This window comes from Bos taurus, chromosome 22, assembly GCF_002263795.3.
Source record: "Bos taurus isolate L1 Dominette 01449 registration number 42190680 breed Hereford chromosome 22, ARS-UCD2.0, whole genome shotgun sequence".
NCBI classification, from domain to species: domain Eukaryota; kingdom Metazoa; phylum Chordata; class Mammalia; order Artiodactyla; family Bovidae; genus Bos; species Bos taurus.
This window is the reverse complement of record NC_037349.1, coordinates 11,792,586-11,816,528: the sequence shown is the minus strand read 5'-3', so window position 1 is coordinate 11,816,528 and position 23,943 is coordinate 11,792,586. Positions and strand designations below refer to the sequence as shown.

The following is a 23,943-nucleotide window of genomic DNA, read 5'->3' as shown; positions in this document are numbered from 1 at the left end:
AGGTGGAAAGAGCAGTTTAGGATGGGGAAGGGAAGGTGCCACTTACATCTCTTTGCAAATTACAGTTTAAAAACTTTTCCATCCCGCTCACTGGCAATTTAACATTTTTGCTGGGCAGACAAAAGAGAAGTGTCAATTCGCGAAAGATGAAACGGTAGTAGTTCCCCAACCTGTAGTTTAAGATCTTTAAAAAATGGGAACTTGAGACAAGAAACCAATTTTTGTTCTTAAATCTACAAAACATTAAAAAATTCTGATGAAAGTGCCTGGAAATGACTGTCTCTTTGCACAGTTGGTAGAAGTTGGCGGTGCAACACTTTTGGAAATCACCTCAACTTTATTTACATTTGGATAAAGGGGCTCAAAAATGCCCATAGCTTTCGACCTGGTTATTCTACTCTGCAAAGCTCCCCTAAGGAAATAATCCTAAATGTAGGGTGCTAGGTACACCAAGGGTCTTCTCAGACACCACTAAACATTCAGACTCATAAGACTACTCTGGGTTACACCCTGACCCTCAACAGAATATACTGGAGAAACGTGAGTGCTGGCACAGTGCTGAAGGGGCCCATGAACAGTCTGTACAGGTGTCCAGGGAAGGGTCTCTTTGCCTCCCTGCCTTCTTCCCTCCCTACCCTCCAGGTCACAGCTCAGATGCAAGGAGATGAAATCCACATCTTACAGGTGCACTAGCCTCATTTCCCACAGAAGTCTCTCTCCCAACACCTCCGTGGGCAAGAGACGTGCCTGTAAGAGGTCACAGCACTCAGGCAGCCCTAAGTCTGACTTACCCTTAGGTATCTGTGTTTTCCCACTTATGATGCAATTTCCTCATTCAAGGCCATACGGCCATAAGCAATATTGCCTAGTAACACTGTTGACATTCCATTTTTATTAAGTCTCAAAGGAAACAGTGCTGGAACATTAACCAAAGGTCAAATTCTCATGCAGAATAGGGAGAGGTTTTGTTAATCCTTTACCCACATAGGGTTAATTATAATAATCAAAAAAACTAGAAGCAACTGCTCTTAAGACATGGAAAATGCTTGAGAAATGTGGTTCATCAGCCAGTCAGAATATTATGTAGTCATTAAAAATAACATGTAGGCACATTTTTCAGAATATAAATACTTGGTTGTATTTATTGGTTGTAAAAATCTATAGAATTTTAAAAGTGGGATAAATCTGAAAGAATGCTTTAACACACAATCAGGCAAACTGTGACTTGGGGGAATATTTCTTGATGAAAATGAGGCATAAAATGGAAAGTGAAGAGACCTTGCAATATAGAATGTGCTATGCTAAGTCACTTCAGTCGTGTCCGACCCTGTGCGACCCCATAGACGACAGCCCACCAGGCTCCCCTGTCCCTGGGATTCTCCAGGCAAGAACACTGGAGTGGATTGCTATTTCCTTCTCCAATGCATGAAAGTGAAAAGTGAAAGTGAAGTCACTCAGTCGTGTCCGACTCTTAGCGACCCCATGGACTGCAGCCTACTAGGCTCCTCCGTCCATGGGATTTTCCAAGCAAGAGTACTGGAGTTGGGTGCCGTTGCCTTCTCCGAATATAGAATGTAGAGATTTGTAAAATTAAAATCTGTCAATAGAGTAATAGTTGCAGATATTCAAACAATAAAGACTGTGGCTAAAAGAGCTAAAAGAAAAAAAACTAAAATGGACTACAAAATTATGTATATAGTGTGCTGTATAATAAAATAAAACCCAAACCAAAAAACCAACAAGGGAAAAGTGGCCAGAAAGAAACACAAGTCCACATTCTTCCTCTTTATTCCTTTTATCTAAAGCTCTTTTCGCCTGTAGCTTGCACAAGTGTAAGCCTTGCGGTTCAGGTCAGTGAGTGTTACAGATAAGACATCACAGACCAGCAACACTGAAGACCAGGGATCCATATTTCCATGGGACTCACATATACCACCAGGAGGTCATGCCAATCTCAATTGGCTTAATTGGCCCCTAAGCCAAGGACTTTAGCAACTGATTATGCAACAGGGCCTCTGCCCATGAACTCAATGGGGAAGTAAGGGGGTCTTTGATCTCCTCTCCAAGGAGGAAATTGGAACATTCAGCTGAGCCTACAGAGAAAATACTGTTCCTGTCTCAAGTTTCCACTTGAGCATCCAGGTGCATCATAGAAGGCAAACAGAGGATGCTGCCCGGCTCTCAAGGTTGTTTACAATCCAGTCCTCAAATAAGTCACTTGTGCCAACAATCACAGGCTGTCACTGCTTGCCACCTAGTGCTGAGAAGGATTCTGAGGTTGCACTTGGGTTTAAAGAGTTCCACGAGCTTTTAGCGACCGGTCATAAGCAAGCCAGGGAGAGTGGCAGGACACACGCTGAGTATTCGCCACCTGTCAGGAGGCAGTCGCAGCCGTTTGTTACCCTAAAGCTTTCCCCAGCTACGTTCTTCCTTGCTGGCCTCCTTCTAGAGAGGATAAAAGAGCAGCCAGACTCTACCCCAGGCTGACCGTATAACCAAGGGGTCATCTGCTGGAGGAGTTGCGGGGAACAGAGTGGTAGGTTTCTCCCTGATAAGCAAGAGTGTGTGAGGAGGCCCTCTCTGCCCAAAGGCATACTCTGATTCCTGCCTGTGAATACAGCTGTGGGCGTCAGGATGTTAGAAGCAGCTGTACACATCCCTGGTCATGTGGCGTATACCTAGCACAGCACTATCCGATACGGTAGCCACAAGCTACATGCGGTCCTGAGCGCTTGAAATGCGGCTGCTGCTGCTAGCAGAAAATACATACCAGATTTCAAAGCTCATCCACACACACACACACAGTAAAATATCACACGAGCAACTTTTCTTATCAATTACATGTTGAAATGACAGTATTTTGGACATTTTGAATTAAATATATTAGTCACTTTTTTTTTTAATGAGAATACCAGAGAATTTAAACGACATACGTGGCCCTCATGATGTTCCCTTTGTCCACTGATGACCTGGAGAACGTCAAAGAGCCTGACCCCGAGCCCTGACACTGCTGAACCACTGAGCCAATACTAGCAACACCACCGACCTCCTGTTGTACAATAAACCCATGCTAGGCAAGGGTTCTTTTTAAGCCTCACAATGAGTAGGTTAAAAGCAGGCTGGACAGAGTTCCCCCGTTCCCAGACGAAGAAACACAAGTTTGCAGATGAGGAGGAGGCAGGTAAAGGTCATGTGAAGGTCACATGGAGAGGGAGAGTCACGATAAGAATCAGAACTCAAAGGCCCTTTATCTCAAGGCAGGCTCTTTTCGACTGCACTGAACTGCCTTTTAAACAGGACACACAACAGAAAGTAACGGAAGCCTGGGCAGACCCCTGTGGGCGGGTTATCTAGTCACCTGGAAAGCAGGAGCTTCTGCTCCCAAGACAGGCAGGGAGACAGTTCTCCAGGGTGTCTCTACACATCTTGTCACAGCTTTTGTTCCTGACTATCTCTTCAAGGGTGTCTGTATAGCAAAAACCCTGGGAAGATGGAGAGAGGGGAAACTGGTGTGCCGATCAGGATCAGAAAGATAATGACTCCTTTGAGGGCCAAGGCTGGACCGATTTGTTGGCAGCTCGTTTATGATGCTGGGAGATTCCTAAGCTTGGGGTCCCCTCAGCTGGGTCACAGACACAGTGAGAGCACACTATCCACGTGGGTCCACTCCACTCCGCCCCACAGCTCTTCAAGGCCAAGGAACACCGATACAAACGTGGAGCCTACACTGCCCGCGATACTGACAGTAATAAAGCTGTCTGTTTGGGTCACCCCTGCTCCTGGGCTCCAAGAACCTTCTGCAAACTGGAAACGTGGTGCAAACTGTCCAGACTGCCTCTCGCTACAATTGCGTAACACTCGAAAGAGTCATCCCAGCTTCAGAACTTCTGTAGGATTGGCCGAGGGCTCCACTGAGATGGCACTGCAGCAGCTCCTCTCCCACCTCGGCCCAGCCCTGCCTCTTTGCCCTTGCACAGATGCAGATTCCAAGAGTGCCCCCTCATAAATCTCCTACATGTGAAAGTGTCAGTTGCTCAGTTGTGTCTGACTCTTCGAGACCCCATCTGTAGCCCGCCACGCTCCTCTGTTGATGGAATTCTCCAGGCAAGAATACTGGAGTGGGTAGCCATTCCCTTCTCCAGGGGATCTTCCCAACCCAGGGATCGAACCCAGGTCTCCTGCATTGCAGGCAGATTGTTTACTGTCTGAGCCACCAGGGAAGCCCATAAATCTCCTGCTTCCTCATCAACAACTCAGGGTCTGCTTTCCAGGGTAGCAACTTGTAGCAAGTGGGGTCTGTGTTCCCCAACTGAGGAACCACACAGTTGTCTTGGATCCAGACTTCAGATCTGAGCTGTAGAAGCCCAGCATGTCTTATGCTTAAGTGACAGAAATCTTTCAGCGGCTTCTGTAATCCTGTGAATTAGAAACAAGCACCCACTCCAAGGCATCAGAGCAAGGAAGATGTGCCCAGTGAGCCATCTCATCCCTGGGGCTACAAGATTAGAGGTATCTCTGAATCTCAGAGACAACCTGCTTCCTTTGCTCTGTTTTTTTGACAATTAAAAAAAAAAAAAGTAGATTTCCTCTTCAGTTGAGCACATCAACTGTAATGGAGGTGACAAAGAAAATACTTACCTTTTGGAAATAAGAACCTAGTGGGTTTTTCACAATGCAAGTGCCACAGATATATTTGGATGGTCTCTTACCTGAGACGCTCCTGGGGTTGGGGTCGCAACTAATCTGGGATTTGGGGCTAACTTCACAATCTCTGCGAAGGGCATGTCTGTTCCAGCTGCAAGGCCTAGAAGGGACAGCTCATTTTGTATCAGTGCATATTGCAAACGAAGGCGTTACCCGGAAATAGCATTTTTATCTCTGGAGTGAGAATATGTTCTAAAACTGGATTATGGTGACAGTTGTACAACTTAATAAAGTGTTTTGTTTTTTTTCTTTTCCTTTATATTGTCTGTGCTGAGTCTTTGTTGCAGCACAGGGGCGTCTCTTGTTGCAGAGTGCAGGCTCAGTTGCTCCGAGGCCTGCAGGATTTTAGTTTCCCTATCAGGGATCAAAACCATGTCCCCTGCATTGGACGGTGGATTCTTAACCACTGGACCACCAGCAAGTCCCACTACTTAGTAAAGTTACTAAAACACACTGAATTGTATAGTCAAGCATGGGTGATTTTTTATATATTATACAATTGTACCTCCATAAAACCATCTTAAAAAGGGGGAGAAAGAGAGCAAAAGTTTCACAAGCAGCCCTCCTTCTCAGCAGGGCCTAGTTTGTCTGAAGTGCATGTTAGGAGGCAGCTAACCTCTGACCTCTGACAGAGGGGAGGGTCTGCCTGCCTCCCCTTCCTCACGTGACTCCACTCTCCCCATGGCTCACTGCATTGCAGTCACCCCAGCTTCACTCAATTCCTTCTTCCCAGAGCCTTTTCACTGGACGGAATGTTCCCTCCTCTCTTTTCAAAGAAGCGGCCTCTAAGAATATCCCTGCCACCCCTCAGCATCTTCCGCTTTCCTCAGGGCGTGTCACACTGCTGCCACAGATTCAAGGTCTCTCCCTTCCTGAGGTGGAAGCTCTGAGAGGCCAGGACTTGGTCTCCACTGGAGCTCTGGTGTCTAGCACTCTGCCGGCATCCAGGAGGCGCTCAGTAAATGCTCACCAAGCAAAGGAGAGATGGGCCTGGAAAGAGGGAAGGCGGCCGGAGGTGGGCAAGGAACAATGAGGAATTTCCAAGCAGATTAAGGAGCAGTATCAGACTGAAGGGAAACTCAAGACCACCAAGAGGGAAGGAGGGCCCACTAAAGACGCGAGGCCTTCCCTCGGAAAGCTGGACTACCCCAGTCCAGAGCTGTGTGGATGAGGGGCCAGGGGCTGGCAGGGTGGCCCCCAGAGAGACTTCTCCAAAGATTGTGGTCCCCCTCCACTCACAGCCTGGCTTTGTGTGACTGGTTTTTGTCCCTAGACATAGCTGGAGAGAATGGACGTGGACATAAAGTGGAAACTGGTATTCTAGGACTTAGCTCAGGTTTTTGTTTTAGATGGTAGCACAGGGCAGGATCTGTAGGTAATCTCTGGCAACTAAACAGGCGCAGAAGGGAATTCCCTGGCTGTCCACTGGTTAGCACTGGGCACTCTCATTGCCAGGGCCCGGTTCAATCCCTGGTCAGGGAACTAAGGTCCCACAAGCCAAGCAGCGCAGGAAAGAAGAAAAAAGGTGGTACAGAAAAATAAGAAAGAAAAACAGTGCAGAATAGTAGTGGAGGCCCCAAAGAGCAGTTCCTTTCCTGTTTTGGCAGAAGGAGTATAAAGTGAACCCCTCTGAAGGCTGGAAGCTTATGGAATGGAGTTTTCAAAGTTCTGAGAAAAACATTTTAAAGTCCTTTGTCCAGCCAAGGTAGCATTCTTTGGGAGGGTGGACATGTAAGCCCTCAGAAAAGTATCACCTACTGAATTTTTTTCTTAAAAATGTATTCAGGCTGTATATTCTAACAAAACTAGCATAGAAATGAAGAAGGAAAAAGAAACTGAAGGGAGTCACCAAAGAAAAAAAAAGAAAAGAAAGACAAAGTCAAAGGTAAGTGTAGATAAAAAGTCAACAGGATGTAAAGTTTGATTAAAAACAAGAGTCTAGAAATAAATTGCCCAATGATCTTTATACGGAGGTGGCACCATGTGGGATGAGGCAGACAGGGGTGAGGGAAGGGAATGAAAGAGTAAGAGTTTATTAAGAGAAGGCTATGCTCCCTGATTAATTCTCAATGTTCAAAGAAAAAAATACAAGGTTAAATAGGTGTGTTAAGAAGTTAAGGATAAATGTGCGAAGAATGGAACCGCCAGAGGGAAAGGACACAGCCCTTGAGGTACATGGGTGGGCAACCTGAGCAGGCAGGGGACGCGGCAAACGGACCACATGGGTGAAACAACATCCCTGTGGGCCTTTGCTGCTCCCCTAGTTTCTGCAATGCCTCCATCAGAGCCACGCTCCCCCCATGGAGCTGTCCAGGGTCCTGGACTTCTTGGCTCTGAAGCATTCACCTTTGTGTCCATTTCCTGCTCTCGTTGAAAAGACAGCTCTGGACGTTATCCACCCCTCCTACCTACCCGCTGTCCAGACTCAGCCAGAATGCCCTCAACCAATGTCTGAGCAGTCTTCATTTAGTTAGGACTGTGCCTCTCTTTTCCAGTTTAAGTAAAGAATAAAGCCACAGAGGGTTTGGGAGGGGAGAGAAGTGAAGCCCGCCATGTTCCTAAAGACTGGGAACATCCCAATCTCCCCTTTCCACTGTCCTCAGCCCAGCCAGTGCCCCAACCGCTTCCAGAGGTGTCTGCCCCCATCCATCCACCTACCATGGAAAGCTCGGTAAGCAGAGCCCACACAGGCTGAGTTGGCGGTGTCTATGACGTACACGGGGGCACCAAACACATCTGCAAGCACCTGGAAAGGACAGAGGTTCTTACTGTGGTGAGTCGTTCCTCAGAGGGAATGTGGACACAGACCTGAATTTCCCAGGCTCTCTTTTCTCATGTCTTCTGATACCTTCGATTCCACCTCTACTGCCTTAAAGGAAGTACATTTGACCATGCCACCCTGGTGATCCTAGGGCTCAGGGTGACCTGGGAGAAGTCCTCATTGGAGGGCCACAGATCTCCAGGTTGTCCCTGCACTGTTCGACCATTTTATCAAAGACAAGGAGGAAGTTTTAGACTGAATGCTTAGCAAACAGCCAAGGTGGAGACGGCTTGGGCTCTGACTATTACTAACAAGCTCAGACAAACCCAAACTAACAAGAGCAGGTCTTACAGGGATAAACATAAGGCTTTCCATGTAGGTCCCCCAAATAAATTATATTAGTTTAGAATAGAGGGCCTGTACTAAGAGGAGCTCACGTGGAAAAGACTCGAGGTTCTTAGTTGATGAGAGATATTGGGGATGTGCTTCCCTAGTGGCTCAGCAGTAAAAAAAAAAAAAAAGAAAAAGAAAGAAAGAAAAAAAAAATTCCCCCTGCAATGAAGGAGACACGGGTTTGATCTGTGGGTCAGGAAGATCTCCTGGAGAAGGAAATGGCAACCCACTCCAATACTCTTGCCATAGGAAATTCTATGGACAGAAGAGCCTGGCAGCCTACAGTCCATGGGGTCACAAAAGGGTCGGACACGACTTGGCAACTAAATGACAGAATTGTTGATGTCCCAACAGATCCCCTTACTGGGCTGGTGTGCACCCTCACCTACACGTCCTGAGAATTGGCTAACAGTTCATGACTGCCTCTCAAAAGAATTGCTCTTGGTTGCACATGCTCAAAAATGCAGAGAGTGAGACTGAACAGAAGGACTTAGATGCAGATTCTCTGGTCATTGAACACATCCAGGTGAACAAAGCCCCCAGGATGGGATGCAGGACTTACAGATCTCACGGTTAGATCAACCGGTACATAAGCTCTCCTTGCTACACTGAGACAATCCTTACTGAAAAAGAACAGATTGCTCCTAAACCAGAAGAGGAGGTTGCACAAAAGAAAAAGAGATTCCAGAAGAAATGGAAGAAACAAAATCTTATGGCCCTGGAATAAATGCCGGAAAAAATAAATGCAAGTAAAAGTGGAAAAAAAAAAAAAAAAGAATTGCTCTTGGAGCTCCCCTGGCAGTCCAGTGGTCAAGAGTCTGTGCCTCGCCATGCAGGGAGTGCAGGTGTAATCCCTGGTCAGGGAACAAGGATCCCACATGCCGCAGGGCACAGTCAAAAAATAAATAAAATTTTTGAAAATTGCTCTTGGCTGAACAGAGGCTCCCTCTCCCAGGAGATCATTCTCACCTCTTCCCATGGTAGCTAGTTGCCCCCTTACTCCAAGGTGGAGCCAAGCCTGCAGCATAGCTCAGGTACCTCATCTCCACCTGGCATGGAGCTGAAGCTGACTCTAGCCAGAACCACATCCTTGCTTATCCTTCTTCCCTTGCCCTGCCTGCTTCCCTCACTCCCTTCTCCTGGGAGCACTCTCCCAACAAATCACTTCTAGAAGAGTTCCCATTTCAGGCTCTGCTTCTAGAGAACCTTACCTAAGGCAAGTATGTTACACGTCAACAGTTGATACACTTACTCAAACAGCTAAGGCAGCCTCAGGCTTATCTAAAACTGCTCAGTGTCCCAGTAAGACACTGACAGACCCACGATGTGACGGCCTGGTCGTCAGATGTTTGCAGGTTGATTCCACTTTGGGTCATATATTTCTAACACAATGAAGGACCAGAAAGACAGTGACAAAGTCTGGCGACTGTTTAACAAGAGGAATGTCTGGGAGAATCAGAGACGTTTAAATTGGAAGGGGGAACCTTGAGGAAGAGAAGAACACTGGCCTTAGATGTCAGAAGATCTGCTGTGAAAGACAGGCACTTTCTGTGTGACTCCAGAGGCCGATGCTGGGATCAGAGAGTGGAGCTGGACAGGGCAATGGATTTCACTGAGTGTAAGATTGAACCTGTTCTCCATGTGAGCCGTAAAGAGCTGGCTTCCTGGGAGAGAATGAGCTGTAAGCTCCCCATCTCTGCAGGATTGGGAACAGAGGCAGTGTTAACTGCTGAGTCCCTTGCTCTTAGAAGTATTAGACATGGAAGAGGCCCCAGTGCAGAGCTTGCTACCAGCACTTACCTGTAGGATGTCTCTGTTGTGAGATGCTCCTCCAGTGGCCAAAATCTTTGTCTTGGGCACTGCAAGGAAAAACAAAAAACAAGACAAAAAAATGGCCGTGACAATTTCCCCAAGGCAGAAAGGGCTGTTGTTCAGAGTTCTTCTACCACAAAAGGCTAGTGTCGGGTCAATGCCTCTTGCTTGTCACACGGGGCTTGGGGGGAGATCTGAGGCTGGCTCTGTCCACGTGGACTTGTGAGGCCACTGCCTCACCCACCTCTTGGGGATGCAAGAGGGCACACAGGACGGTTCTAAGGTCCTGGCAATGTTGCACTTCTTTTTTTTTTTTGGATGTCATTTGTTTCAGAGTACAAGGACAGAGGTTTTTTGTGTTTTTTTTTTAACTTTTCAAAAGTATTTATTTATTTACGTTTGGCTGTGCTAGGTCTTTGCTGCTGCACGGGCTTTTCTCTAGTTGCGGTGCGAGGGCTTCTCGTTGCGGTGGCTTCACTTGTGTGGAGCGTGGGCTGTAGGGCCTGCAGGCTTCAGTGGTTGTGGTGTACGGGTTCAGCAGTTGACCAGGAATCGAACCCATGTCTCCTGCATTGCCAGGTGGATTCTTTACCACTGAGCCACCAGGGAAGCCTCGGTGTTGTGTTTCTTAACCAGAGTGCTCAATGAACAGGTGTTTGATTTTTTTACTCTGTTTTTACAGTTAGCCGTATGAAGCATATATTCTGCTGCATGCAAGATATTTTCCACAATGAAAAATAATAAACTGCCATCTAGTAAAAGACATATAGTTCCACTTCAGGTTAAAATGGAGATGACCAAGAAAGAACATGCTTTGTACTGTAACAATGAGAGACCGCTGAAGCAAAAAATATATATATTTATTTAATGCTAACAAAAAGTGGTAAACGCAGGGAATTCTCCAGTGGACCAGTGGTCAGGACTTGGCAATTTTACTGATAAGGGCCTGAGTTCAATCCCTGGTCGGGAACTAAGATCCCACAAGCCATGCGGCATGCCCTCCTCCCCCACAAATAAGTTGTAAATGGAAAGAAGTATAAATAAATTCTGGAATGAGATGAGCCCTTAAACGCTGACTTGCCATACCTGTAGTACAAGATAGGTGGCGTAATGACCCTCCAGAGGCATATAAACAACCAGAAGAGAGAACCTGCCAGGCATTAGGTGGTGTTGGTATGAAAAAGGTGTCCCAAAGGCAGAGCTAGTCCTCAGCATCCCCACGCCTCCCCCACGGGCCGCCTAAGTGGTGATGTGGAAGCTGGGGCAGGGCGGGAAAACAGAGGGAGCGCTCTGTAATCTCATAGTGCTTTCATCCCTAAACTCCTGTGTCACAGGACTCTTTTACAATAAAAAGGCATTTATTTATTATGCAGGTATTTGAAAACAAATGTTATAAGCCCCTCTCAGCCTCCCCCATCTTCGCCCTCGGCCACGAAGAGAGTGCCTGGGCTGGGAAGAGGGGAAGGGATGACAGCCAGCTAAGAAAACAATTCAGGACACACGGGTAGATGTTCCCGTGTGATTCCATGTTGGAAAATCAAACCATACTCCATTCACGACTGCAAGAGGAGTCAGCTGGGCACGATGTAAAGCACCACGAAGGCTCTGACAGAGTTTGGGTTTGTATGTACCCTTTGTAGGTAAAACGGGAACAGGACTCTGGCTTTATAAAAATAAGCTCATAAAGGGGACTGAAAGAAAGTGCTTCCAGACTGCATGAGTGGTTAGGGAGATGAGATGGGATTATAGGTGGTTTTCTCTCCTTTATTTTCAAAACTTGCTATTATAAGGCTGCTTTTTTAAAAAAAGTTTTTGGCTGCACCACACAAGATGTGGGGTCCTAACTCCCCAACCAAGTTTCAAACTCGTGCCCTCCACACTGGAAGCACAGTCTGAACCACTGGACCGCCAGGGAAGTCCGTAAGGCTTTGTTGCTCTTATAAGTCAACCTAAACATAACGAAACATACGTGGAAACGTAAGCTGAAAAGGAACCATGGCGTTGGCCCCGCCCAGCTGGGCGCATGTGTGTCCTGGTGTCTAAATATCAAGACAGGGATCATTCCTTAAAGGAAGCAGATGCAACCCAGTAGTTAAGAATCTAGAGTCTAGAACCAGAGTGGCTTGGTTCAGAAGGTCTGCCAGCCTGGAACAAGTGACACAACACCTTGAGCCTTGGTTTCCTACTTTGGGAAGCAGGAGTGATATCCACCCCAGAGATATTGCTGTTAATAAAGATAAAAGTGCTTAGGAACCGGGCTGGGCACACAGTAGACACTCGGTACATACTGACACCTGCTATTATCATGATTGCCAGTCTTACTTCAGACATCTTTTTATTCTTCTTAGACATTATTAAAATGAGATTATGACTGTTCAATACAGAAATGAGAGGGACCTCCCTGGCGGTCCAGTGGTTAGGACCCAGCACTTTCACTGCCAGGACCTGGGTTCAATTCCTGGTCTGGGAACTAAGATCCTGCAAGCTGCTCAGCTGGGAACATGATGCCTGCAGTCCGTGCAGCCCTTGTGCCCTTTTAGGTTCAAGCATGTCCATTCATGTGATCTTGTTTTGAGAGGAGCTCAGCAGAGCTGGAAGGACAGGTTTGATTCACCCTGTTAAGCTTGCTAAGAGGATAAGTAACTTTACGCTGTTTGCACAAGAATTGCTTCAGAGGCTGGGAATGCTGACATGATTGCACTAGTCCCCTGGAGCCCAGGAAGGTCTCTCCACTCTCACTGCCTCTCCCTACATACTGGGCCAGTGGGGACAGCCCCCCAAAGTGCCCCCTGCTGACGACCAAAGAACCCTTCCGGCCATTCACTCATGTCCACCTCAGCTCTGGCCCTGTCCTGCTCACCTGGGCTCACTTCTCAGGGAGCTTAGAAGCCTGTGGAGACCCTTGGGGAATTTCTTTTTACACTTTTGGTGGAAGAGTGGGACTGTTTATAAAAGTTCAGTTCAGTTCAGTCACTCAGTCGTGTCCAACTCTTTGTGACCCCGTGGACTGCAGCACACCAGGCCTCCCTGTCCATCGCCAACTCCTGGAGTTTACTCACACTCATGTCCACTGAGTTGGTGATACCATCCAACCATCTATCCTCTGTCATCCCCTTCTCCTCCTGTCCTCAATCTTTCCCAGCATCAGGGTCTTTTCCAATGAGTCAGTTCTTTGCATCAGGTGGCCAAAGTATTAGAGTTTCAGCTTCAGCATCAGTCCTTCCAATGAATATTCAGGACTGATCTCCTTTAGAATGGACTGGTTGGATCTCCTTGCAGTCCAAGGGACTCTCAAGAGTCTTCTCCAACACCATGGTCCCATGGCTAAGACTCTACGCTTCCAATCCAGAGGGCTCAGGCTCCTTCCCTGGTCAGGGAACTAGGATTCCACATGCTGAAATGAAGATCCTGCATGCTGCAGCTAAGACCTGATGCAGCCAAATAAATAAATCTTTAAAAATGAAAAAAAAAATGTTGTTGAGCTGTATACATCCTAACAAATGCACATGTGCACCATATGCTGACAGCCTGACGTGTTTTCAACTGAAGACACTTGTATAACCTATGAAACAGAGTCTCACCAGCACCCCAGAGGCATCATGGCCCCCCGGAAGGTAACTACCAACCAGCCAGACTTCCAACGACAGCAGACACTTTCGTCTGCTTTTGAACCCGCTGTACACAGAATCTGTCACACACTTTTGGGTTGGTTTCTTCTGCTCAGCGTTTTCATTTGTGAGACGCATCCATTTTGCTGTGCTTGGTTGAGGCTGGTTTACCTTCATTTCTGTGTAGGATCATGTCATCTGAACACACCACGAGGCATTTATCCTACCTTCGACAGACACTGGGTTGTTTCCAGCAGGGGTGTCAAGCACAGGGCCCCGGGGAGTGGCCTTCTGCACGACTTTAGTGAACACGTGTCCACATCTCTGTCCTGCATCCACCGGGAAGTGAGGTTGCCAGGTGGGTTTGTACGCAGCTTTAGTAGCTGCTGCCTAACGGGTTTCCAAAAAGGTTTACCTAGTGCCTACTTTTAAAGTGTCCTTTTTACCTGATAGGTTCAAAGACATAAAATACACACTCCACAGGACTTGGATTGTCGGTAGAAGTATCATGAGACCCTCAAGCTGAGAGGATTCCAGGGGGTTCAACCTTCTGTTGACCACAGCTGCTGCCCAGAGGGATAAATACATCTCGGAAACCTGGACTCTGTGGTCAGCTGGTCCAACATCCTTCAGACTCCCCCAGACCATTCCGGCAACATCAGTAGGGGCACTCACTGACCTCCTAAAGCTGCCCATCCATCGCTCAGTTCTTAGAAGTCCCTTCCTCCCGTGGGTCTGCCCCGGCCCTGGTTCTGCCCTCTCCATTGCAGGTCTCTCGGTGGTTCTACATCCCCTCTCTTCCCTGTTCAAGCTGAAATGCCCAGAGCTGTGCCCCACGGGCAGGGGTGTGCCCAGAAGGTGAAGGTTCAGTGATGGCCCCCCCCAGACCTTTGCCACCCGCATTGCCTGTGTCCTCAGGATCCCAAGCTTAGGACATTTTGTCTGCAGGATGGGGCTGAGGGTTATAGACAGATCTCTCAAATCCTACAGTTCCTGGCCAGGAGATGAGGCCACTGGTGCCAGAGCAGAGAGGCAAGAACAACCCACCTCCTAGTCTATGCCTGCCCACAGGAAGAGTCCACCTCATCCCCCCACCAGGTCCAGGCTCTATTTCCCTCCTGCAAAAACAAGGACCCCGTGATGGAGCCTTAAGAGTGTCCATGAGGCCTGGTGTGAAGGCAGAAAGGGTCTCAAGCACCTCAGTGTGTGAGCAGGACCCCTGGACCCCACTCCAGAACACAGCCCCCTGGCAGCTCACTTACTGACTCGATAGCCCAGCGCCTCAGCATGAATCTTCTTGGCCATGAACTGTCCCTCGATCAGTGCTCGAATCTCTACATCCTGGGGGAATGCCGAGACCTGTCTCCAGGAGAAAGTGGACAGAGTGAAGAGCTCTCATTGTCCACTCACTCTGTGTGTGTGCGTGTGTGTGTGTGTGTGTGTGTGTGTGTGTGTATGCGTGTGGTGTGTATGTGTGTGTCTGTGGGTATGTGTGTGTGTGTGTGTGTGTGTGGTGTTTTTAAACAATAGCCCAGATCTGGTGCTCATGACAGACCTCCACTGGAGCTCACCCATAAGTGGTGTTCTTGAACCACTGACTTTGCCTGTCAAACACACACACACACACACACACACACACACACACACGTGCACTCATGGCCTCACTCACCCCAAAGTGGACTTGGGGAGTCAGAGCATGGGAGAGCTCAGGCTCAGTCTGTATGGGATTAATCTCCGGCTTATGGGATTAGCAGATACAAACTACTGTACATAAAATAGATAAGTAACAAGGATTTACTGTAAAGCACAGGGAATCATAGTCAATATCACGTAATAACCTATAAAATATATACAGGTTACATATTTTTTCAGAATATAATTTGAAGAAAAACTGAATCGCTGTGCTGCACATCTGAAACTAACACAATATTACAAATCAACTACACCTCAAATCAAAATTTTTTTTCAAGTATTTGTTTTATCACTGGCTGATTAAATGAATGAGGTCCCTAAAGCTAGCATAATTTCATAGGTATTTTGAAAAATTTAATAGTCAAAAATGGAGTCAACGTAGCTCAATTGACCAATAACATACATACCTCATGGTTTTCTGCAGTAAACCTATGACGCCCAATAATTTCTGGGGTGATTTCCATGACATCAAAATAAAAACCTGAAACAAGACCAGGAAAAGATTAGCTATCAGTGGTCAAAAATAAAAGATCAGCTTCTCAACAGCTTTGGAAAAAAGCAGGGTGAAATGACCCTACATCCCTGTTCCCTGGGCCTCCCATTCCCTGGAGGAGACTGTGAATATTCTAAGGTCCTTCTCTCCAGCAAGACAGAGGGAAACTGGAAAGGCCTAGGCTAGCTCCTCATGGAGACAGTTCTTCCTACACTCACCTGGCAGCCCAAGCCAGGGGGCAGCTGGCTGTCCAACTAACCCTACCTAAAATGCCAGCATAGGTTTGACCCAGGGAGGCATGTTCCCTCCCTGCTCAGATGGCCTGCCCCAGGGCGGGGCACTTTTCCTAACAGGACCTGGTGTCTGGGGCAGAAAGCTGCATGTGGGGATGCACCGGGGCAGAGCAGACACTGTGGCTGCCACCTCTGATGCTGTCACCAGGAGCTTCCAGGGCACAGAAGATGCAGCTCTGGCCTGGTCTGCCGCTCCCCGCCTCACTCAGATCGGGGGGGTCCCACATGAGTTTTAGGGCCCATAGAGCAGAAGTGGAGACAGTCAGGGCTCCCCTTGGCTCATCCCCGGCCCTGTCCTGCCCCCCCAGCAGCTGTTCCCTCACAGGCCCGCTCAGCAGCCTACCCAGGTTTCCGCTGTTCCCCATCCCTGTGGACTGCAGCGCCTTGGAGAACTTGCTCCAGGAACCAGAAGCAGACTCATCACGGATCTTCTCTCTCATCAGGGAGCCGTTTTTAAAGCTGCAGAAGTGCACACACAACCCTGAGGGAGGTGCTAGGTCTGTTCTGAGTGGATCCACGGGCTTTGGGGAAGAGTCCCAGGTAGAGGGGCTGCAGGTCAGGCTGGACCCCACCCCAGCCAGTGCACAGCAAGGACCTGAGGTTCCGCCTCATGTAGCAAGCCCGGTGCACCTCCCCAGGAGTCACCAGAAAATGCACTTGTCCTGGGGGCTCTGTCTACAGAGGAGGCTGCCACGAAAGAGTCCCAGGGAGAGACAGAGCTGTGGTTTCGGCACATTGTACCCTCTGGACAATGGGCAGAACTGGCCAGATTTACTAGACTGACATATTCTCCAGTGGTTCCTGGAGCTTAAAGGCTAAAAACCTTCTCTTGGTAGCTTCCAGCAGGTCGCCAAATGCCTGTTTGGAAGATGCAGAACAAACCCCTTTCATGAGAACTGTCAGGAGGCAGGATGCCCTTACTGCCATTGGTTGAAGGTCCACCATGTGCCAGATACATCGTAACATCACTATGAAGTAAACCTCTTGATCCTCCCATTTCATGGGCAAAATGTGGCTAAGATATGCTCTGGGGTCTACCTCAGGCCACACGCAATACAGGTGTTGGGGATGGAATTTGTACCTGGGCTTGGGAGAGACTTCAGGTCCTGGGCGCTTCCCCCCACCGCACCCCAACACCAACTCTGCTCTCGGCAAGACCCAGTGAGTCCCTGGGGTCTCAGGTGCCCCCAGAGCCTGCTCAGTGGAATGCCCCGGGGGCTCCACACGGTGCCAGCCCTGCCCACACCTCCTCCCCCACACCCAGCCTACCACAGGAGTGCCATGTAGTGCTGGGGGTCAACCGGGTTGCAGAAGATGTGGCCTTCCAGGGCAGGCGTGGGCTCCTGGAGCCAGAGGAACAGCGTGTCGCTGGTGCCCAGGCTGACCTGGAGAGAGACAGGCAGAAGTGAGGCGGCTCCACCTCTGGCACTCCAGCAGAGCCGCCCTGACCCCCTCCTCGCTTCACTGTCCAGGCTGCAGACCCTTGGATTAAATGCCATTTCTTCAGCGAAACCTCTGCTGACCCTCCCACACCAAAATCCAAAGTCAGCTCCCCAGATTCGAGCTAGCACGAATTCCGTGGGCTGTTTTTCTAGAACTTACTACAACTACCTCTAAGTCATGGATCAGGTGACGACTGGTTTCCCACTAGAAGCAGAAGGGTCTGGGTTATGTCTTTATCGCCTGGAGGGCTCACAGTCCTCTGGCCCGAGGTCTGACCCTTCTGCCTGTGCTCACTGTCAAGGCAGGCAGGGGACCTGTCTACTCAGCACAGGCAACTGACCTCCTAAGAGAGGAGCTGTGGGCAGGTCCTGTGGCCTGGGTCTCCCTCTCCCCTCCCTCAGCTGCCTTTTGACCCTGGATGCCCCACTGATAGGATACTGCTGACACCCAGTACCCTCGTCCCCTGGGGCAGGAGCTGACCCCGCCTCTGGGAGGGAGAGGTCACCTTACCGCAATGTCACCTTCCTCCAGCCTCATGCCTGCCAGGGAAGCTGAGAACGGGAGGGGAGCCTGTGGTTAGCTGGAGGTCGCAAGGGAGCCACTTAGCAAACCAGTCACCTCCCTCAGATGGAGTGAAGCCCCCACCTCCAACCCCAGCCTACAAGCTGAGAGAGAGGCAGGAGCAGGGTGGGATGAGGGCCAAGGACGCCCCAAAGGCCAGGAGGTGAGACTTGGACCATACAGAAGGCTGAGCACCGAACAACTGATGCTTTTGCACTGTGGTGTTGAAGAAGAGTCCCTTAGAGAGCAAAGAGATCAAACCAGTCAATCCTACAAGAAATCAACCCTGAATACACATTAGAAGGGCTGATGCTGAAGCTGAAGCTCCAATACTTAGGTCACGTGATGCAAAGAACTAACTCACTGAGAAAGACCCTGAAGCTGGGAAAGACTGAAGGCAGAAGAAGAGGGCGACAGAGAATGAGATGGTTGGATGGCATCACAGATTCAATGGACATGAACATGGGCAAACTCCAGGAGATAGGGAGGGGCAGGGAGGCCTGGGCTCACAAAGAGTCAGACTGAGGGACCAAATGACAGCAACCAAGGCCAGAAGTTGGGGTTTCTGTGCTCCAGGCCTCTGATTGGGCTCAGAAGCTGCATCTACAGGGATCCACAGTCCCCACCCTCTGTTAGGACACACAAGGTGAGGCCTGAGTATGGGGCTGTCCCCGACCTCAGCTGGGAAGGAAAGGGGCAAGATTATGTTGACTGTTCCCTTTGACATGAGGCCCATGGCAGCTTGTTTATCTGCCTTGCTCACTGATACACCAGCTGTCAGAGCTCTGGACTCAGAAATCCCACCTCTAAGCCTGCAGGGACAAGGGACAGGACAATGTCTGCACTGTCTAAATACTAAAAGCCATTCCTACCTCACCTTTCACTTCCATCCGAGGGAGACTGGTGAACTGAATGCCAGAGCAGTGGAACCCAAGACAACCACATACGAAGTTCACAAAAACACTGCCTTGGTTGATTAAAATGTGTTATTTATGGGCACAGAAAAAGAAAGTTAGAAGGACTAGTCCTCAAAATTTTAATTGTGGTTATCTCTGGATTAAGGGATCGTGGATGATTTTTTTACATTCTTCCCTTGGTTTGTCAGTACTTAAAATCTGTTCCTGCAATGAAGAGGTATCCCTGGTATACAAGAAAAAAGCGTAAGACTAACACATTATTTGAGGTGGCAGGAGAGTGAAGGTCAGACTTAGGGAGGGACTGGCTGAGGGCTACCTGCCTGGTACTTCCAACATTCAACCTGAAAGCAAAGCCCCAAAGGAAGGTTTAAAAAGCTGCTTCTTTGTCATTCCTTCTCAAACTTGCCCAGAAGCTCATGTTTCAGCGGTAAAAAAGCAGGCCCATTATTTTCCCTGACATTCTTCTAGTTGATAGAGTAGGCCTAAGAATATACATTTTTCTAAAAAGACTCAAGGTTACCGAAAGGGAAAGGGGAGAGGGGATAAATTAGGAGGTTGGGATTAACATACACACATTAATATACATAAAATAGACAAGCAACAAGGAAGCACAGGGAACTCTACTTAACACTCTGTAATAACCTATATGGGAAAAGACTCTGAAAAAGATACATGTCTACGTATAACTAAATCACTTTGCTGGACGTCTGAAAGTAACGCAACGTTGCAAATGAACTATATTCCAATATGAAAATATATATAGTTATATTTTTCTTCTAATGAGACTTGATGAAGTTATTTCCATTTTAAAAGAAAACAAACCTGGCCCGCAAAGTGTAGGGCTGTCCTGAGTTGCGCACCAGCTGCTCTTTTCTGAGGGAGACTGGGCCCCTCAACCTTTAGGATAGATAGGAACTGGGGGCCTGGCATCCCCGGGGAAGCCTGGGCACCAGAACACGCCCGTCGCAGCCCAGAGCTGCCTCTCAAACTAGCGCCAGGAGGACAGGCCTCACACCTCGCTGCTGCAGGAACTGGGTCAATGTCCACCAGCCTCCGTCTCACCTCATCTCAGGCCCCTAAGGAACATGAGGGGCCCTTCCCCAAAACCTGCTCTGAGTCTGGGTTTGTGCCTTGACAAAAGGGCTCTGTGCAAAGGGCTAGAGAATCTGCTCAGGGACAGGGCGGCCCTCGTCTGGGTCCTGGGAGCTCCCAGCAGATGCCAGAGTGGTGGTCACCCTGGAAGGGAGGGGACACAGCCAGGACACTGACGCAACCACACGGTGGCAGGGACATGCTCACGTGCCCCCAGCTCCAAAGCAGACGGGCCCAGAGCAGACCTCGGAGCACCATAAGTGCTATTTATACTGGGGACAGAAACAGCAGTAATGGCAACTTAAATGCTTTTTTCTCCTGGTCACAAAAGTACACACAGATACTGCAGGCAATATGGAATTTAATAGCATCATTATGATGAAGGGCTTCCCAGGTGGCACTAGCGGTAAAGAACCCACTGCCGAAGCAGGAGACATAAGGGACACGGGCTCAATCCCTGGGTTGGGAAGACCCCCTGGAGGAGGCATGCCAACCCACTCCAGTATTCTTGCCTGGAGAATTCTATGGACAGAGGAGCCTGATGGGCTACAGTCCATGGGGTCACAAAGAGTCAGACACGACTGAAGCGACTTAACACACGACACATTGTGACGACGCGTGCATTTTAACAAGACCTTCAGCTCCATTCTTAGGCACACAGCTCCACTCCTAAACACAAGTGCCTCTTTTTACTTCATTTTTGCCGTCCACATCCTCATCTGCATAACCAGTAGGAGGCAAGTACAGGGAGGCTGTGGGTGTGGAAGCCAGGGGGAAAGCTGAAGCCAGACCCCAGCCTCCACCACAAAGCAGCCCAAACCCTTTCATGTGCACCTCTCAGGCTCACTTTCTTAGAGCAGGAATGGCTGCACAGGGTGGCAATTTGGCATAGAGTTGCCAGATAAAATACAGGGCACTCAGTCACATTTCAATTTCAGAGAAATAACTTGGGATACACACTGAAAAAGCATGTTGTTTGAAGTTCAAACAATGCCTGAGTTACACTTACACTACTAGCTCATCATTTGTCCTTCCTCTGAGTTCAAGTTGGTACTGTATTTGCATTTATTCTATTTCTGTTTACTTTTTCCATCAACCCTGATTTGGTGGCTCATTAGGAAAGGGCTGCCAGGATGAGGTGAGGGGCAGCAGTCTGGGGCCATTTGGCCTTCCTTGAGAGACCTGTCGGGAAACCCCAGAGAAGAGAAGGAGGAAGAGGAACCAAGAGGCTTCGATGAGGAGTAAGTCGTATCTACATCACTGACTCGATGGACATGAGTTTGAGCAAGCTCCAGGAGATGGTGAAGGACAGGGAAGCCTGGCATGCTGCAGTCCACGGCGTCGCAAAGAGTCCGACACAGCTGAGTGACTGAACAACAACACGTCAGAAAAGGGGTGAGAGTCTTAACGCTGGGTACTGGAGGAAGAGGTGGAGGAACTGAGAGGCTTACTTTGGAACAGAAAAGGCAGGTCAGGGAGGGTGGGCTTGACTGTCTTCCTCCACTGATCAGCTCTCACCTTGCTGGGCAGCCCTGGGTGGCCCCAGGTGGGTACCTGTACCCTGTGGGTACAGCCAGGGCCAAGGCAGGGCAGGTATAAGGAGTCAGTGTTCAGGCGAGCAGGGGAGCAGGTGGCTACGGAGAGAGGGCCTACCAGACAGGCCTCCCCAGGAGGTTGGTTGGCATTCGCCAGTGTTCAGCAAGGACCAAAGCAGGCTACTGGGGGGGTGAAGTCCCAAGAGGTACTCACCTGGGTTGTCCCCAGTGAAGGCCACCACTTTGCATTCTGGAGGAAACCCATAGCGCTGGACAAAGTAGGAAGAGATGGCTCCCTGAGGAGAGAAAGCAAGTGTGTTCTACAGAAGCAAATCCCACCTGCTTGGCACAGCTGCCCACCTTCAGGCCACGGGAAAGCAACAGGCCTGGGTGGGGCCGAGAGGCTCATCACAGCTGGGACGTCCTGTTCACAGAACACCAGCGGAGCCCAGCACGGGGCTGGAACCATGAACACAAAGTTGTCTCACTGCCTCAAGGCACGCTTGATTTTGAGAGTCAAGGCAGCTAGAATAAAACTGCCCCCAACGTGGGCTCGCTTTGTAAGCCCCAAATTCCGGATGTTACATTAAAAATTATTAAACAAACTTGTGGAAATAGATAATGCCTTACACACATGCTCTAACAGCCCAGCAATCAGATCATGAGCAATCAGACATGCATACGCAGAGGTCAATGTTCTAAAGAAAATAAACCAAGGAAAGGCGCCGTGGGGGAAGAGCCTCCACCAGGAACCAAAGCTCTCAGGGCCCCTTCGAGACTTCCTGTGGGATCAGAGGGCAGGGATACCTTCTAGACAGACCTACAGTCTTTAGAAAGCATAGTTATGAAAAGAAAGCTCCCCGACCCCACCCTCTCCTTTCCCTGACTTTCTCTTATTCCAAAAATTTAAAATAAATGATGAGATTTCCGGGACTTCGTTAGTGGCCCAGTGGTTAAGAATCTACCCTTCCACTGCAGGGGGCGTGAATTAGCTCCCTGGTCGAGGAACTAAGATCCCACATGCCCAGTGGCACAGCCAGAAAAACTTTTAGAAAAGGGATTTCCCACTGTCTGGGAAGACCACTTTGCTCCATCCAACAACATTTCGGATTTCCACGAGAATAAAGCCTGGGAGATAAATGTCTTGGCCTGGGTTGCCTCAGAGAACAGAGTCTGAGTCAGGGCTTGTGCAGGTGGCTTATTTGGGGAAGTGACCCCAGGAAATGAGGGTGGGGGTTGAAAGAATGAAACGGAAGGGTACTCTGGGGAGCCGGTGCTGGCTTGGGCAGCATTTGAGGCAGGCTGTCCTCTTGCAGGTGGGACAGGGAGCAGCTCTGCACAGCTCCTCACAGGAGAAAGGTGTGTGTGTGGGGGGGGGGTTAACCCCGATCCCCCAGGCTGGCAGAGCACAGCTGCAGAGTTCCAGAAGCCCCCAGGGCAGAAGAGGGAAATGAGCTACAGCTCAGGCAGGAGGCTGCCAAGGGACACGTGAGGCCACAACTCCTGGCGAAAAAGGTGGGCTGGGAGGTTGCGAGGCGGAGGCGTCGCTACATGACATCTCCAAAAATCTTCCTGCAGAAGGGGAGAGAAAGCCATCTGGGCACCACCTTCAGAAAAAGAGATGACAGAAAACATGAATTTTCCTTGTTTCCCCCCATCACGTGGGTACATATGTTTCAAACGAAAACACACTTTTCCAAATCAGTTCTTTTCTGTTCCTCAAGCTGCTCGCGTCTGCACGAGGCCCCTCTTGGAGGCATGTGTTCTTGGTGTAAGGCAAACAAAGCTGGCTGCCGTGGACAAAACACTGCTCTCCATCGACTGGAAACTAAGAGCCGTGTGCAACACCGGTCCCAGAGGTTTGGCTGTTTTCTGTTCGCCCTTCCTTTTTCCCTTTCTGCTGTGCATCAGCCTGCCTGGGTTCTGAATTGTCTGCTTCTATGGAGCAGGACACCCTTAGCTCTGTGTGCTGGCTTCACGGCACCCTCTGGGTGATATGTGCGTGCTCAGTCGCGTCTGACACTTAACCATCCCATGGTCATTCTATCCCAGGCAAGAATACTGGAGCAGGTTGCCATTTCCTCCTCCAGGGGATCTTCTTGACCCAGGGATCAAACCCATGTCTCCTGCATTGGCAGGCGGGTTCTTTACCACTGAGCCACCTGGGAAGCCCACCCTCGGGATGATGATGACGATCTGGCTTTGACATTCTGCTCGTGGTGGCAAAGGCTGTTTTCAGCTCCTCCTGTTGATAGATAAGTGTTTCCATGGCTGGAACTGCCAACAGGAGGGACTCGTGGTAGCCTGGTTCTCCATGGGCTCTGGTCTCCCTCACAGCTAACACTCTGCCCCACTCAGCGCTTCCACTTGTTCTGGTGTGGGGAAGGTGCTTCCCACCAAATGGCCGAGTGCAGGGTGCTCTAAGAACTCAGTTGGCCAACTAGGAGAAACCAGAGCATGGACAGTGGCTATGCTGAACATGGGTGCCACACGGATGGTTAAAGTTCTTTCACCGAATCGTTCCCTTTATCAGATATGTATGCTTAGTTGCTCAGTCATGTCTGACTCTTTGAGACCCCGTGGACTGTAGCCCGCCAGGCTCCTCTGTCCATGGGATTCTCCAGGCAAGAATACTGGAG

At 49.3% G+C, this 23,943-nt stretch overlaps 1 protein-coding gene across 6 annotated transcripts in view; it reads right to left on the bottom strand.

Annotated features, from left to right (window-relative positions):
• Positions 1-23,943, bottom strand: part of XYLB (xylulokinase) — a 46,056-nt gene that overhangs the window by 6,522 nt on the left and 15,591 nt on the right. For 3 of the 6 annotated variants that reach the window (XM_005222457.5, XM_059879633.1, XM_059879634.1), the window contains 9 exons: positions 21,519-21,600; positions 17,710-17,750; positions 17,026-17,141; positions 16,100-16,215; positions 15,378-15,451; positions 14,541-14,637; positions 9,659-9,717; positions 7,363-7,450; positions 4,710-4,804 (listed from right to left, as the gene is read on the bottom strand). In XM_005222457.5, coding sequence (XP_005222514.1) covers positions 4,710-4,804; positions 7,363-7,450; positions 9,659-9,717; positions 14,541-14,637; positions 15,378-15,451; positions 16,100-16,215; positions 17,026-17,141; positions 17,710-17,750; positions 21,519-21,600 — 768 coding nt within the window. The other 3 variants (XM_024982662.2, NM_001034483.1, XM_059879632.1) reach the window with 3 other exon arrangements.